General features: G+C 44.6%; 1 protein-coding gene across 2 annotated transcripts in view; it reads left to right on the top strand.

Annotated features, from left to right (window-relative positions):
• LOC141086640 (myosin light chain kinase, smooth muscle-like) overlaps positions 1-17,187 on the top strand; it is a 72,926-nt gene that overhangs the window by 5,534 nt on the left and 50,205 nt on the right. For both annotated transcript variants that reach the window (XM_073572885.1, XM_073572884.1), the window contains one exon: positions 580-714. In XM_073572885.1, coding sequence (XP_073428986.1) covers positions 580-714 — 135 coding nt within the window. The remainder of the gene's footprint in view (positions 1-579; positions 715-17,187) is intronic.

Here is a 17,187-nt window from a genome sequence, read left to right as displayed (position 1 = left end):
AGGTAAGCACCTGTTCACACCTATTTTAAGTTTGGATGTAACGGTCAGTCTTTTGTTACAAGTCTTACGCTAGTCTGTGACTGAAGTAAGATTTGTGGGGAGGCGCACAACACTTTTAAGACTCGCCTGATTCATTTAAGGGGGCATTCAGAATGCCATATAGCACAGGCGATGATCGCATTGCAATGCTCGGACTGGCAGTTTGCTCTCCTGACCATAGTGTGACAGGTGCATAGAAATACATGCAGTCACGCTTGGGTCAGGAGAGCCACTGGCCAGATCGGCCTGAAAATATGAACAGAGTCATTTTTTTTTTTTTTTATGTAGAGTAGGATGATACTTTCAGTTGTTTTTCAAGAGTATTTAAAGCATGCCTCAAATGCCTGAAGAAAACATTGTGTGAACATGGTTTAAGGGTTAAATTTTTTTTTTTTTTTTTTTTTTTTTTTTTTTTTACACTGTACAATTTTACTGATTATAAATCAATGTCAGATATTGCATTGACAGTCAGCCAAGAAAAAATATTTTATTGCATGTCCTAAGTCCGGAGGGAAGTGACTTTCCTGTTTCTTCTCATAGCTTGGGAGAACAGAGAGAGAGAAGGAAAGCGAGCATCTTGTACTGCACTCGAGTCCCCGCACAAGAAGAGCATTCTTAGTAACTTTCGGTCTGTGTCATTCAGCCCTGAGCCCGTTGCCAGCAGTCCTTCCAAAGGTAGGAACCTATAGTAAATGTGATGATCACAGAGGTGTGCTGAGTTTATGATGAGTAAGGGAAAGGTTTACTATTAGTAATCTATGGTATGTTGAGAAGTGATAAGTTTATAGGAACAAGTCCCATTTTATCCTGTGGTTTGGATGGGCAATAGTGAATAAATGCTATTTTAGTAGAGATGTTGTATAGTACAAGATCCTTGTAGTATGAAATACCTTTTTTTCTTAATCTAAACCAATAGAGCAGATTTCCAGAGCTCTTCCTACAGAACAGGAACCCTGTAGTTTAAAAACGAGTGTAAAGCAAGAAAGTTGATAAGAAATGTAGCAAAGATTAGAGCGGTTCTCCAGACGAGTTTGACATTGAGGTCTTATTTTTAGGATGGGTCATCAATACTGGAGCGGTGGGGTTCCAACACCCACAGATTAGCGGTTATTGAATCTGGCAGTGGCAGGATGTTAACATTGAATGACACTGCATCTCCTAGACTTTTTGAATAGGAAAGGTTCTGCAGTACCCGGCAGTGACCGCTACACATTGAATGGAGTTGTGTAATGTAGCTCTGTTAACTGTGTACATCAAGCACTGTCAAAGTTATAGCTGCTGTTCCTTGACTGTGATTGGTGACTGACCTCCACCGATCCTAAGGAGAAGTCCTCAATTTCATATGACGGAACAACCCATTTGAGGCTTAAAGGATCAATTTTCACTGGTGTTCAGTATTCTTATCCAACACAACCTTTTTGATTTTACTGTGTAGTGTTGTACTTGTGAGCGCAACACCTGTTTAATATAGAGGCATATAAAGCTTCTTTCTATATGGAACACAAAAACAGTTGTTTTGTGTATGTGGGATATTCTACACAAGCGATTGAGCCGTTCAACAAGTGTCTGTGCCATGTGCATGAGCCTGGTATTCTGTATCTGTGCTATGCACCAGCAGATCAGGGTGCAGTTTGCACAGGGATATAAAGGGGTAAACTGCAACGTTTCCATCCAGGGTTAGAGACAATCTTGTTAGACGTTTCTGGCAACTGTATTGACAATAGTACCAGGACTACTGGGTATTCACGCACCAGTCTCATGTTTTATATCTGCAATTGCTTGAATCATTAATAAACCTTTAATCCCCCGAGGGCCGTAAGCCGCTCATCTGCTTCGTGATTTGATATGTTTTCATTTAATTACAGAATATTTATTTTCATGAGTTAATTATATTATTTTGTGGTGTCGCACCCTAGTGAGGAACAATAAACACTTCTCAAGCAGTAATACAATGATGTAATATTCTTATTGATCTTGAAATGAATATTCTCTATGGACAAACATGTGAGGCTGATATTCAGGAATCTTCTGGGACTTCTACCATAGTTGACTTCAACCCTTTCAAGACCTGGCGATTTTTGCTGCTTTTGTTTCAAGGAATAAAAAATTTAGATTTTTCTGTCAACATGGCCAAATGTGGGCTTATTTATTGCAGGACAAGTTGTAGTTTTGCATGATCTCATTAATTTATGTAGTTAAAAATAAGGGGCAAAAATTCCAAATGAAAATGGTGAGCGAGGGGGAAAAAAAAGGTCCATAATTCCACTTTTTTTTTTTTTTTTTTCTTGCAGTGGGGGGGAGGGGGTCACTCACTATAGGAATAGCAAAAGTATAAGGCTATGTGCACATGTTGCGGATTTGTTGCAGATCTGCTACATTTTTTCTCTGTGGAATTGCACCAAATTCACAAAGGATTGCTCAACCAATGTTAATCAATGGTAATCCAGAATTGGTGTGCACATGCTGCAGAGAATTCCGTTCTGATTCGCAGTTTTATTTTCCGAAGCATGTCAATTCTTTTTCGGATCTGCAGTGTTTCTGCACCCGTTGATTTACATTGAGTCAGTCAAATCCGCAGCCAAACTGCAGATGTAAAAAGGTTTACAGATTTGTTGTGAATTTGCATGCCAAAAACGCTGCAGAAAGGACAATACAAAGTACAATACAAAGGTGACCTCAACCTCACAAATATGAACTCCACTTGCCACCGCTACAGGGCAAGTGGAAAGAGCGAGGCTAAGTGCCAGAATTGGCGCATCTATAAGATACGCCATTTCTGAGATGGCCGAGAGCTGATGTTTTTAGACTGGGGGGTGCCAATATCAATGTCCCTTTTCCAGGCTATTAATATCAGCCTGCAGCTGTCTGCCTAGCCTTTGCTGGTTCGATTTTTATAGGGGGATCCCATGTCAATTTTTTTTCTGGGGTTCCCCTGTAAACTAGCCAGTAAAGGCTAAGCAAACAGCTGATATTAATAGCCTGGGAACCTTTATGGCTATTGGCTTCTTCCCAGAATATTAACATTTGCCCTCAGCTGTTGGCTTTTCCCTCTTCTCTTGATTATTAAAATTATGCGGGAGCCTATGCTATTATTATTTTTATTTTTTATATTTTTTAAATTTTTTGAAAAATCTACAGATATTGCATTTCATGCAGATTTGTGATGGTTGCTTTTTTGTCACAGCATATGTAGGGTTATTTTGTTAATGCTCCTACATAGGCTGGTGACTGTGTGTTTCTGCCTTTATTTAATATTAATTAGGGTATCTGGCTGAAGAGGTTGAACAAGGAAATGACATCAAAATTACGTTTTCTGCCTAGAGGCAGAATCTTACACAAGCAAATCCGCAACGTGAGCACATAGCCTAAGGCTTTTTTTTTTTTTCTAAAATTTGTGTAAAAAAAAAAAAAAAAAAAAATCCCAAATAATAAATTGTCACCATATTCTGAGACTCATAGCAGTTTTTTTTTCCATTGATGGAGCTGTGTGAGGAATTGTTTGCATGCTGCACTTTTTTTTTTTTAATTTTTTTTTTATTGATGCGATTTTTGATTCCATGCAACAATTGAAATTTGTTTTTCTTTTTTGAGGGGGTGGGGGAGAAAGTGACTGAAGGGGGGAAAAAAGGCAATTTTTTTTCTGTTTTGATAGACGTTTTAAAAATTTTTACATTTTGATATATCTGACTTTTACAGACCTATAATTATAAATAATTGTTTTTTTTAGTCCCCACAGAGGACTTGAACCTGCAATCATTTGATCGCCCATCCTATTTTCAGCAGTATTTCAATATATTATAACTGACGCTCTCCAATGAAACCAGACTGACGCTGCATTTCATAGACTGCGCAAGATGGCAGCCATGAAGGCCTTCTGCCGCACCCCTCAGATGACGTAGTGACCTTAGTTCCCCGAAACTGCGTTGCGGTGGACTGTTGGAAGTCGGTGCGCAAGCTCAACAGTAGGTAGGCCACTGAAATGCTGGAGTCAGTGATTGACAGTGGCATTTAAATCGTTAAATGACTGTGATTGGAGCTAGCCCTAATCACTACAGATAGGGCCCCGTTACACGCTTCAATGTCCCAGCGATCCCACCAACGATCCGACGTGGATGGGATCGCTGGGACATAGTTAGCTGATCGCTGGTGAGCGGTCACATAGGCAGACTCACCAGCGATCAGGACCAGAGAGCACGCTGGTATCCAGAGTAAACAGCAGGTAACTAAGCACCGCATGGTGCTTAATTACCCGCTATTTACCCTGGATACCCGCTCCCAGCGTCTAATGTATGGCGCTGGGAGCTTGCTGATTGTTGGTATCTCGTTGTCACACGCAGCGATGTGTGCTGCCCAGCGGGAGACCAACGATAGATTTATGGCCCAGACCATTAGGCAACGATTAACTATCAGCCAACTGATCATTGATCGTTGCTACGTTTCACACTCAACCATGTCGTTTTGACATCGCTGCAACGTCACCAAACTGGTGACGTTTCAACGATATCGTTCACAATATCATTGTGTGTAATGGGGCCTTTAGAGGCAGCGGCTCTCTGTGAAAACCATCTGGCGTCTGCCCAGTGTGGAAGGGGCTCTGCTCCAGAGCACGCACTCTACATCCTGCATGCTACCTGTGATGACAATGTAGGTAACCAGTTGTGAAGGCATAAGGTTCCCCTTTACACAGTATTTTACCACTGAGTTCTGGTAATACACATGTAGGGGTGGACTGACCTATGGACCTGTCTGACTAAGAAAGGAAATGTAAAAGGTGCTGTGTACAATGCTTTATTCTGACTTGAATGTACATAGAATCATAGAATCGTAGAGTTGGAAGGGACCTCCTGGGCCATCTGGTCCAACCCCCTGCTCAAAGCAGGATTCGCTAAATCATCCCAGTCAGATGTCTGTCCAGCCTCTGTTTGAAGACTTCCATTGAAGGAGAACTCACCACTTCTCGTGGCAGCCTGTTCCACTCATTGATCACTCTAACTGTCAAAAAGTTTTTTCTAATATCTAATCTGTGTCTCTTCCCATTCAGTTTCATCCCATTGCTTCTAGTCTTTCCTTGTGCAAATGAGAATAAAGTTGATCCTTCTACAATGTGACAGCCCTTTAGATATTTGTAGACAGCTATTAAGTCTCCTCTCAGTCTTCTCTTTTGCAAACTAAACATTCCCAAATCCTGCAACCTTTCCTCATAAGACAGGGTTTGCAGACCGGTCACCATTCTGGTCGCTCTTTTCTGAACTTGCTCCAGTTTGTTGATGTCTTTTTTAAAATGTGGTGCCCAAAACTGGACACAATATTCCAGATGAGGTCTGACCAAAGAGGAGTAGAGGGAAATAATGACTTCACGTGATCTAGACTGTATGCTTCTGTTAATACATCCTAGAATTGCATTTGCCTTTTTTGCTGCTGCATCACACTGTTGACTCATATTCAGTCTGTGATCTATTAGTATACCCAAGTCTTTTTCACATGTGCTGTCACTTAGCCCTATTCCTCCCATTCTATATATGCTTTTTTTCATTTTTATTGCCCAGATGTAGTACTTTGCATTTCTCCCTGTTAAAAACCATTCTGTTAGTTGCTGCCCACTTCTCCAGTTTATTTAAATCTTTTTGAATCCTCTCTCTCTCTCTTCTCTAGTATTAGCTATCCCTCCTAGCTTTGTGTCATCAGCAAATTTAATCAGTTTACCCTCAATTCCATCATCTAAATCGTTGATAAAGATGTTGAACAATACAGGGCCCAGGACAGAGCCCTGTGGTACCCCACTTGAGACATTCTTCCAACTGGATGTGCAGCCATTTACGACCACTCTTTGGGTCCGATCACTAAGCCAGTTATGAATCCACCTAACAGTTGCCTTGTCCATTCCATACTTAGTCATTTTTTCAATAAGGATTGTATGAGAGACTTTGTCAAATGCTTTGCTGAAGTCAAGATATACTATATCTACAGCATTTCCTTGATCCACCCAATCAGTGATACCGTCATAGAAGGAAATTAAGTTAGTCTGACATGACTTATTAGTTAGAAACCCATGCTGACTCTGTTTAATCACTTCATTCTTATCCAGGTATTGACATACATGTTGTTTAATAATTTGTTGAAAGATCTTTCCTGGTATAGAAGTCAGACTCACCGGCCTATAGTTGCCTGGGTCCACCTTCTTCCCCTTTTTGAAGATAGGAACAACATTTGCTCTTCTCCAGTCTTCTGGCACTTCTCCTGTTCTCCAAGAATTTTCAAAGATTATGGAGAGGGGTTCAAAAATTTCTTCTGCTATCACCTTCAGTACTCTGGGGTGTAATTCATCTGGACCTGGAGACTTGAATTCATTTAGGTTAGCTAAGTGTTTCCTCACTATCTTTCTGTTTATAGATATCCTGGATTCTTCTATTCCCTTAATAGGACAGTGAATAACAGTTGATGTTGCATTTCCTTTCTGAGAGAAAACAGATGCAAAATAGGAATTTAAAAGTTCATGTGTGGGATAACGGCTAGAAATAGGAAAAGATGGTGTAGTACTGTGTTTTGGTCACAAGATAGAGACCTAGAGTAGTGAGAAAAGGACTTAACAGCAGCTTTAGGATAGGGAAAATGCAAAGTCATGGTGGGCGGAGTTACGGGGGACTGAGAGGGGATTTCCCAGGAGGGGAGATAAGAGTCAGACACCCAGGAGGAGATAGAAGAGTTCAGGAGAAGACTGAGGGAGGAGAGACAGACTCGGAGAGGGGGGTGGCCCTGAGAGGACAGCTGCAGGTCAGAGAGGCGCTAACCAGAGAGGGTCTGGGGTACTGGACGGCTGGGCACCAAAGGAGCAGTAAGTGTCGCAGCGGGCAGACTTGGTCGGGGGAAACGCTGTTGCAGTGGGCCTAATGACAGCCATGGTGGAAAAACCCAGGGTCTTTGCCAAACAGGAGCAGGAGGAGGTGACAGGTATTCAGGCCTAGGAGCAGGAGCTGTTGTGGTTGCGGTGGATGTCAAGAGGACACCCATGTTTGCTGTGGATGTCAAGAGGACACCCAATAAAGTTTTGGACCTGATTGAACGGATTCCTGTGTCTGCCTCCAGTCTGTTCCACAGCCGAAAGGGACCACCCCCCCAGTCAGCATACGAACCTACAAGTGGCATAGTCGGCAGGATCATCACCGCCAATACACCAATGTCAGTGGTGAGACCGCGCCGAAGATTTAAAGGACCCGAGCTGAACGGGTTGAAGATTTGCCAGAGTGAATTACAATTTTGGACCTGAGCTGAACAGGTTGAATATCGTGCCTGAGTGGATTACAATTTTGGGCTGTGATTGGGATTGTCGGATTTGGTCCAGAATAACACTGCTGGAAAAGCTGGGTGCCATTGCGGAAAAGCTGGGTGCTATTGCAGAAAAGCTGGGTACTCGTTTATAGTAGCAGACTACAGGCCGGATTTGACTAAAAAGGAATCCTGAGACTTTGTGCTCCGACAGAAATGGCGGCCGTCGGGATGGTGGAGTGGAGATGGCGACGGGAGATCGAGGCCCAGCGGGTTACCCGCGCATGGGAGTCCCTGCCGGTGCATCAAGTACTCGCCTAAAAAGAACGACCCTGGAGTGTACCGGAGCAGCTGGCGGCCGGGCCTGTGGAGCTGGAGGTGTGCTCACCCATGGTGCAGGCTGTGGCAGAACGGCAGCTAGAGGAACTGTCACTGCTACTCCCTGCGGAACCATCGGGCCTGGAGGCTGGTCTTGCCGGACTGCGGGATGAGGAACAGCAGCGGACACCAGGCGACTGGATCGGAAGCAGCAGAGGACTGGCGGGGCCCTTCCCACTGGGGATGACTGGTGACATCGAGCCCGTCCAGCGGAAGGAGGCCATGGCGCCGGGGAAGGTGAGCGATTTGCCTGCCCTGGTTGGTGACGCCGCAGGCAGCCCCCGCTTCCCCACCCCATCCGGATGCTGGGCCCAAAGTTCCTGATACCGATTCCTGGCCTCCCCGCCCAGTCCTAGTTTACCGTCCTAGTTTACCTGCCCAAGGGGGTGCGAGGCCTAAGGCCCGTGCTCCTGAGCCTCAGCCGCCTCGCCTGACTCGCCGACATCGGCGCCCGACGAACCTGTGGCCTATGCTGGGCCGGCTGCTGTCCGCACCATCGACCCCAAGCCCCTTCGCCCGGCTTCTCCCCGCCCCGCGTCACCGGCGCGGGCCTGTGGCCTGCACGGGGCCGTCCATCTGGATTGCTGACATCATCGCCCAGAAGAACAAGGAGTGGGAGATCTGGGCAGCCCTCCATGAAAAGGGGGAAACTGCCATGTCTGTTCCCCTGAGCCATGGGCGGCTCGTATATACCAACATAGAGCGGGCTACGGATTCATTAAGGAAGCAGGGACTAGCCGCAAAGTCTACCTCAATGCAGCCTCCATTAAGCATGGGAGGGCCCTGCAGATGGGGGACTGGGTGTCCTTCTACAAAGAGCACTGTCCCCCCCGGCTACTATGCCGTAGCTGTGATTTTGTACCCCGAAGAATACGGAACCCTGTGAAGGGGAGGTGGACTCCTGGGTCTCGGGCACTAAGGACACTCATGGCCCAGGGACTGACAGACATCCCGGGGGCTCCATGGCTGTGGAGTGCCCCTCTGCAGGTGGAGAACATCGGCCGTCAGGAGATGGCCCGGAGCACCGTTGATGTTCATGGACTACCGGGACTTCTGTGCTTCGTTGCGCAGCTTAGAGGACTTTCCCACGTCCCCTCGAAGTAAGAAACCCTGTTCCTGATGCAGCCGGGATTACTATCCATAAAGGAAGGGGGCGCTCTCTCGTTCCCAGATAGTGTTTACTTGCTATAGGGAAGTTAATACTGTTAAAATAAATAATTAGTTAAAGTTACAACTGATAAAGGATACAGTTGTGGCCAAAAGTATTGACACCCCTGCAATTCTGTCAGATAATACTCAGTTTCTTCCTGAAAATGATTGCAAACACTAATACTTTGGTATTATCTTCATTTAATTTGTCTTAAATGAAAAAACACAAAAGAGAATGAAGCAAAAAGCAAAACATTGATCATTTCACACAAAACTCCAAAAATGGGCCAGACAAAAGTATTGGCACCCTCATCCTAATACTTGGTTGCACAACCTTTAGCCAAAATAACTGCGACCAACCGCTTCCGGTAACCATCAATGAGTTTCTTACAATGCTCTGCTGGAATTTTAGACCATTCTTCTTTGGCAAACTGCTCCAGGTCCCTGATATTTGAAGGGTGACTTCTCCAAACTGCCATTTTTAGATCTCTCCACAGGTGTTCTATGGGATTCAGGTCTGGACTCATTGCTGGCCACCTTAGAAGTCTCCAGTGCTTTCTCTCAAACCATTTTCTAGTGCTTTTTGAAGTGTGTTTTGGGTCATTGTCCTGCTGGAAGACCCATGACCTCTGAGGGAGACCCAGCTTTCTTACACTGGGCCCTACATTATGCTGCAAAATTTGTTGGCAGTCTTCTGACTTCATAATGCCATGCACACGGTCAAGCAGTCCAGTGCCAGAGGCAGCAAAGCAACCCCAAAACATCAGGGAACCTCCGCCATGTTTGACTGTAGGGACCGTGTTCTTTTCTTTGAATGCCTCTTTTTTTTCTCCTGTAAACTCTATGTTGATGCCTTTGCCCAAAAAGCTCTACTTTTGTCTCATCTGACCAGAGAACATTCTTCCAAAACGTTTTAGGCTTTTTCAGGTAAGTTTTGGCAAACTCCAGCCTGGCTTTTTTATGTCTCGGGGTAAGAAGTGGGGTCTTCCTGGGTCTCCTACCATACAGTCCCTTTTCATTCAGACGCCGACGGATAGTACGGGTTGACACTGTTGTACCCTCGGACTGCAGGGCAGCTTGAACTTGTTTGGATGTTAGTCGAGGTTCTTTATCCAACATCCGCACAATCTTGCATTTAAATCTCTTGTCAATTTTTCTTTTCCGTCCACATCTAGGGAGGTTAGCCACAGTGCCATGGGCTTTAAACTTCTTGATGACACTGCGCACGGTAGCCACAGGAACATTCAGGTCTTTGGAGATGGACTTGTAGCCTTGAGATTGCTCATGCTTCCTCACAATTGGGTTTCTCAAGTCCTCAGACAGTTCTTTGGTCTTCTTTCTTTTCTCCATGCTCAATGTGGTGCACACAAGGACACAGGACAGAGGTTGAGTCAACTTTAATCCATGTCAACTGGCTGCAAGTGTGATTTAGTTATTGCCAACACCTGTTGGGTGCCACAGGTAAGTTACAGGTGCTGTTAATTACACAAATTTAGAGAAGCATCACATGATTTTTTTGAACAATGCCAATACTTTTGTCCACCCTCTTTTTTATGTTTGGTGTGGAATTATATCCAATTTGGCTTTAGGAGAATTCTTTTTGTGTTTTTTCATTTAAGACAAATTAAATGAAGATAATAATACCAAAGAATTTGTGTTTGCAATCATTTTCAGGAAGAAACTGAGTATTATCTGACAGAATTGCAGGGGTGTCAATACTTTTGGCCACAACTGTATGTATCAGAATATGCGGAATAGTTTAAATGTTGCTAGAAAGGTTGGTAGAATTGTTATATTGAAAATATGTTCAAGAAGGGGGTCCAAAGTGTGAAGAAGTGGAAAAATGCTTGCCATGACGAATTATAAAATGCAGCATTCGACACTGTGGATCATCAGCTCCTCCTCACTATGCTCCATTCCATTGGCCTCAAGGACACCGTTCTCTCCTGGTTCTCCTCCTATCTCTCCGACCGCTCCTTTACTGTTTCTTTTGCCGGTTCCTCCTCCTCTCACCTTCCCCTTACTGTTGGAGTTCCTCAAGGATCGGTTCTAGGCCCCCTCCTCTTCTCCTTGTACACTGCCCCTATTGGTCAAACAATCAGTAGATTTGGTTTCCAGTACCATCTCTGTGCTGATGACACCCAATTATACGCTTCTTCTCCTGACATCACGCCAGCCTTTCTAGAAAACACTGGCGATTGTCTAAACGCTGTGTCTAATATCATGTCCTCACTATATCTGAAACTGAACCTGTCAAAGACTGAACTCCTTGTGTTTCCTCCCGCTACTAATGTACCTACACCCGACATTGCCATTTCCGTGTGTGGTTCCACTATTACTCCCCAGCAACATGCCCGCTGTCTTGGGGTCATACTTGATTCCGAGCTTTCCTTTGCCCCCCACATTCGATCACTGGCTCGCTCTTGTCATCTGCACCTCAAAAACATTTCTAGAATTCGACCTTTTCTTACTTTTGACTCTGCAAAAACTCTTACTGTTTCTCTTATTCATTCTCGTCTCGACTATTGTAACTCTCTTCTAATCGGTCTCCCTCTTACCAAACTCTCCCCTCTCCAATCTGTCTTGAATGCTGCAGCCAGGATCATATTCCTCACCAGTCGTTACACCAATGCCTCTACCTTGTGCCAGTCATTACACTGGCTACCCATCCACTCCAGAATTCAGTATAAACTTATTACCCTCACCCACAAAGCCCTCCATGGCTCAGCACCACCCTACATCTCCTCCCTTGTTTCAGTATACCACCCTACCCGCGCCCTCCGTTCTGCTGATGACCTGAGGTTAGTATCCTCAATAGTCAGAACCTCCCACTCCCGTCTCCAAGACTTTACACGTGCCGCGCCAATTCTTTGGAATGCACTTCCCAGGTCAATACGATTAGTCCCCAATCCCCACAATTTTAAGCGTGTCCTGAAAACGCATTTATTCAGACTGGCCTATCGCCTCAACACATTAACCTAACCTATCCCTGTGTGGCAGAGCCAAAAGTTTTACCATAACCAGGTTCCCAGCATCATGTTCCCACATGCTTTATGCATCCATTAGCGCTCTGTGTCTGTACTGTTACACACTTAACATTATGGCTGGTCCATACAATCAGGGCAACTGTTACCACCCACCTTTCTTGTCTACCTCTTTCCTCATAGACTGTAAGCTTGCGAGCAGGGCCCTCACTCCTCTTGGTATTTGTTATAATCTACTGTATGTGATTATTGTTATGCTGTAATGTCTATTGTCTGTACAAATCCCCTCTGAAATGTAAAGTGCTGCGGAATATGTCGGCGCTATAAAAATAAAATTTATTAATTTATTATATTATAAAAAGAAGGTACAGGATGGTTTGCGAATTGGAACAGACAGTGGTCCACAGGTCAGGTCCTAGGTGGAAAAATACCCGAAGTGAAGGAGGGGGGCAAACGGTGATCTGGTAGGCCAGAGCCTCGGCCATGTTACCCTAGAATTGAACACTATTCTGAAAGTGAGAAAAGTGGGGGAGAGCACCCATTGAGGAGTCCGGGTGGTCCTACCCCAATGAATGGCAATTGTCATAGTGGTGTACACGCCTGCGGGTAACCATCTGCTACTCGGAGCTTAATTGCTCCCAGCCCTGCCTAGCATCCCGTGTAGAGCTACAGATCTCCGGGCCCTGCTCAGCAACCGGCCACACAGACAAAAAGAGAGTAGGGAAGTACTAAAATGGGAAAACTAAGGGTACGGCATTGTCGGGGACGACAATGGTTAAAGGAAGGGGGAATGTAGGGGGTGGACTGGACTATGGACCTGTCTGATGAAGAAGGGAAATGTAAAAGATGATGTGTACAATGCTTTATTCTGACTTGAATGTACATGTGTGGGATAACGGCTAGAAATAGGAAAAGATGGTGTAGTACTGGGTTTTGGCCACAAGATAGAGACCTAGAGTAGTGAGAAAAGGACTTAGCAGCTTTACGATAGGGAAACCACAAAGTCATGATTGGCAGAGTTACGAGGGACTGAGAGGGGATTTCCCAGGAGGGGAGATAAGAGTCCTGGGGGCAAGTCAGACACCCAGGAGGAGAGAGAAGAGCTCAGGAGAAGATGGAGGAGGAGGAGGAGGAGAGATGGAGACTCAGAGAGGGGGGTGGCCCTGAGAGGACAGCTGCAGGCTAGGGAGGCACTGGCCAGAGAGGACCTGGGGTACCAGACGGCTGGGCACCGAAGGAGCAGCAAGTGTTGCAGTGGGCAGACTTGGTCGGGGAAACGCTGTAGCCGTGGGCCTAATGGCAACCACGGTGGAAGAACCCAGGGTCTTCACCAAACAGGAGCAGGAGGAGGTGACGGGTACCCAGGCCTAGGAGCAGGAGCTGTTACGGTTGCTGTGGATGTCAAGAGGATACCCAATAAAGTTTTGGACCTGATTGAACGGGTTCCTGTGTCTGCCTCCAGTCCTGTTCCACAGCCGAAAGGGACCACCCCCCAATCGGCACACGTATCTACACATATGATTGTTGTCAGCCAAACCCACAGGACTAGCTGGCTATCTAATTTGTATGGGGTGTTCAAGCTCTTCCTCCAATGACAGATGACTGGGCTGTTGGATTTTAATATGTCCAATCCATTCTCTACAAGTGTCTGGCATCAGTTTTGGAGTGACCGTTGTACAGATCAGCATCTAAAGACTAAGGGCCCCGTCACACACAGATCGCTAGCGAGATTGCTGATTTTGTGACGCGTCGGCGATCTCTCCAGCGATATTGCTGTGTGCGACTGGCCCCCCTGCCGGGTATCGCTGATCGTGCAGGATCGTCCTGGGCCATCTAGGGTAAACAGCGGGTATCCAAGAGCCGCGCAGCTCTTAGTTACCCGATGTTTACATTGGAAACCAGTGTGCACGCTGGTATCTAGGGTAAGCAGCGAGTATCCAAGAGCCGCGCGGCTCTTAGATACCCAATGTTTACATTGGAAACCAGCTTGCTTGCTGGTCCTGATCGCTGGAGGGGCTGTCTATGTCCCAGCGATCCCATCCATATCGGATCGTTGGTGGGATCGCTGGGACATCGTTATGTGTAAGGGGGGCCTTAAGTCCCTTGGACAGGTCTTGAGTTGCAGCCCAGAGTTGCATTTGCAAGTCTGCTGATTGAATCTGTGAACACTGTGTTTTGTTGACACACTAGTAGACCAAATCCGTTGTCCCATTGACACTTTGCCCTTTACAACCTCAAAAATCTATAATCCCTTTTACAAAGCTCCATAAGGTTCAGATTTTGGATAAAACGGATCAAAACTCTAGTGTCTAAAAAAGGCTGATTTTGAACATTCAGCTTAAATCTTTGGCTGACTTTAGCTAAGCTCCTGTTAAGCAATGTTTTCTACTCTACTATGTTCTTGAAGATTGTTTCCTATGTCACATCACACGATAGTTTGGTGTAAACATTACACTTTCCAGAATACAAAATGTTCTCTAGAGCACAGAATGCAGAACATGCTCTATACAGATGCTAAATGAGCCAGCCTGGATATAAGGCCTCCAACCTTCACTGGATTATACTGTATATATGGAAGTTGAGTGTCTGCGCCCCTTGCCTATTGCTTGGATGACCACCTTACCAAGTAGTATCAGATGCAGTCAGTGGACAAAGGACAAGGCACTGAGATCTCCTCCTCCTCCTCCTCCTCCTCCTCCTCCTCCTCCTCCTCCATTGCTTTTGTGTTGCACAATGTCCGCGCTGGTTGGTTCTTTTCTTCTTTTACCATCATGGTGGTTCCAGCGGGAAATGACTTGCATGCAACAGCTTCAGGCTTTTCTTGATGAATGTGACTATAACTTCCAAAATGGCCTTTGTTGTGGAAAAATGGCCAACTCATTATAGATACTCGTGGCTTCGAACGTCACCACTGTCTTGGTGCACTCTGTAAATCCAAAGCTGCTCATTTTCAAGGAAAGTATATTAAAATTTCAATGACTTATTCCAAAATGTTTGAAAAGCGTAGCACCAATCCATAACAATACCATACCACCAATGCGTTTCTAGCATCAAGTACCCTTGGTGCTTAAATGGAATAGTAGTATTCATCTTTTTGGTACACCTTTTGGTTGCAATTTAACACGAGTGGGATACTTAATCTAAATGAAACTTGCATACAGCACACATTTTAATTACAGTAAAATGGAATCCAATCATGAGCACACCCCAGTGGTATTGGAATTCTAGTAGGAAACCACCATAACATTAAACATGAGAAAACAACTTTTTTTTTTTTTTTTTTTTTTTTTTGCATATTTAGATGGTGTGGTGGAATGCATAGTACAATCTGGGGAAAAAACCCACTTAAAAAGCACGTGGAGAAAAAGAAACACATGAAAGAGCTCTAAAAAATGCTCAAAATGCACAAGAAAATGCATTCAGAAAAACGAATTTTGCATCTTTCCTAGTGTCTGGTTGCGCCCCTTTCCTATTGCTTGGATGTGCGCCTTACCTAGTGCCTGGACAGGCACCTTGTCTAGTGACAGTATATCCCAATATTGAGGAGTAATGTCTCTCCTTGTGGATGGACAACATGGCATGGCTGTGGCATGCTTCTCTGGGGAGCATTTTGTGGACTATAAGTCTCCTTACAGAGGCATGTCATTCTCCACAATGAAATCTCTTGCTTGGCCCTGAGGGGTGCAACATCCCAAAACACGTGTCTACAATTGGAGATTCTTGTTCGGCTTTTATCCTATGTCATGTGGCAATGCTCGTTAAAGGACAGATATTGACTTTTAAGGTACTGTCACACTTGGCGATGTACCAGCGATCCCGACCAGCGATATGACGCTGTCATGATCGCTGGTGCATCGCTAAGTGGTCGCTAGTGAGCTGCCACACAGGCAGATCTCACCAGCAACATCGCTGGGGACAGGGGTCGCTACTTACCTGTCAGACGCGGCGATCCTGCGTCCTCCCGCCCGGCTCCACGCTCGTCTCTCCACAGGAAGCGCCGCAGGAAGCTGACGACGAGAAACGGTCCTGGACGTTCTCGCGCGATCAGCGATAACCAGCGGGGGAGCGGGTCGTAGGTGAATATCAGACACAGCGATATCGCTAGCAATATCGCTATAACGTCACAAGTTATAGCGATATTGCAGTGTGACAGTACCTTTAGACTTGCTACTTTCAATAGGTGGCACTAGAGTTCACGTCCTCTTCCTCTGTGAAGAGGCAATTTGCATGTCCCAATAATAAAAAATATCAGAATGCTGGTTAGATCGGTGGGGAATTGTCCCACTATGACCTGCTGAATTAACCTCTCCACTAGAATATTGCACTACAGCTAAACCTGCGCCCTTTTGCAAGTTGTTTGCTTCGACAATACACTTTCTTCTCGTGATAACATGGATAAGATGTCATGTTGACTGATCCTGAATATATGTACCGTAAGTAAAAAAAAAAAAAAAAAATGCTAAAGTTCCTTTTCTCAACTTGTTCTGGTCTGTTCTGAAGAGCAAGTTCTGACATTTTGTTTTGGACCTTGAACTTTTTGGACTTTGACCCCAGTAACTGATTTGTTTGTAGATCACTGGTTTTTGTATTAACAGAAAGGAAAATTTCCAACTTGTTCTTGACATCTCTGATGTTATCTTATCATATTGTTCAATTGCTAACATTGCACTTGGTTGTACGGGAGATTTTTCTTCCACTCAGTATTTAAATGATAGCTGTGTCTATTGTATGTATACATTTTAACACTATATAGAGAAATGTGTAAAAGTAAAATATATGTCAGGGAGATTACTTACAATATTGCACTTCATCCAGTCTCACTTTTTATTGTCATTCCATGTCTCACAGAAGAAGACACGCTCTTTTGAACTTCTGGTGGCATGTTCTCTTCCACTGCATTATGCCTCTTGCTTAGGATTGGTCAACTTCATGAAGGGAAAAGTACACGCCCCCCTCTGTGACGAATCCCTGTTCACACCCCGTTTGATTTATCATAAATTATTATAAATTATAAACTAAACTTTCCAGGCTAATCTGCGACCAACAATTTTAGCATGCTAAAACTGGTAAAAGGTTTCTTTTAAGATAAATTTGTTATAATTGTGACATTTAACTTTACAGTTTACAAAATGTCAATTTCAAAATTGAGGGACACAATCATCCATGACTGGCCTCCTTCAATTCAGTTTAATCCCTTTTTTGGTTGCAATGACCAGGTTTCTGTTGGGTTTGTAGTATGAGAAATGGTATTCAAAGGAAGATGTTCTTGGTGGCATAAAGTTGATCAATTCTCCATCTGATAACTATAGATCTGTGTTATAAATTTGCTGATCAATGAGGAATTGACCCCTAGTTGGTTATAGAAATATAGAAA

This window comes from Dendrobates tinctorius, unplaced genomic scaffold (assembly GCF_039654945.1).
Source record: "Dendrobates tinctorius isolate UK_male_01 unplaced genomic scaffold, ASM3965494v1 ptg000032l, whole genome shotgun sequence".
In the NCBI taxonomy this organism is placed as follows: Eukaryota; Metazoa; Chordata; class Amphibia; order Anura; family Dendrobatidae; genus Dendrobates; species Dendrobates tinctorius.
The sequence above is the reverse complement of the archived record's forward strand: the minus strand, read 5'-3'. Positions and strand labels throughout refer to the sequence as shown.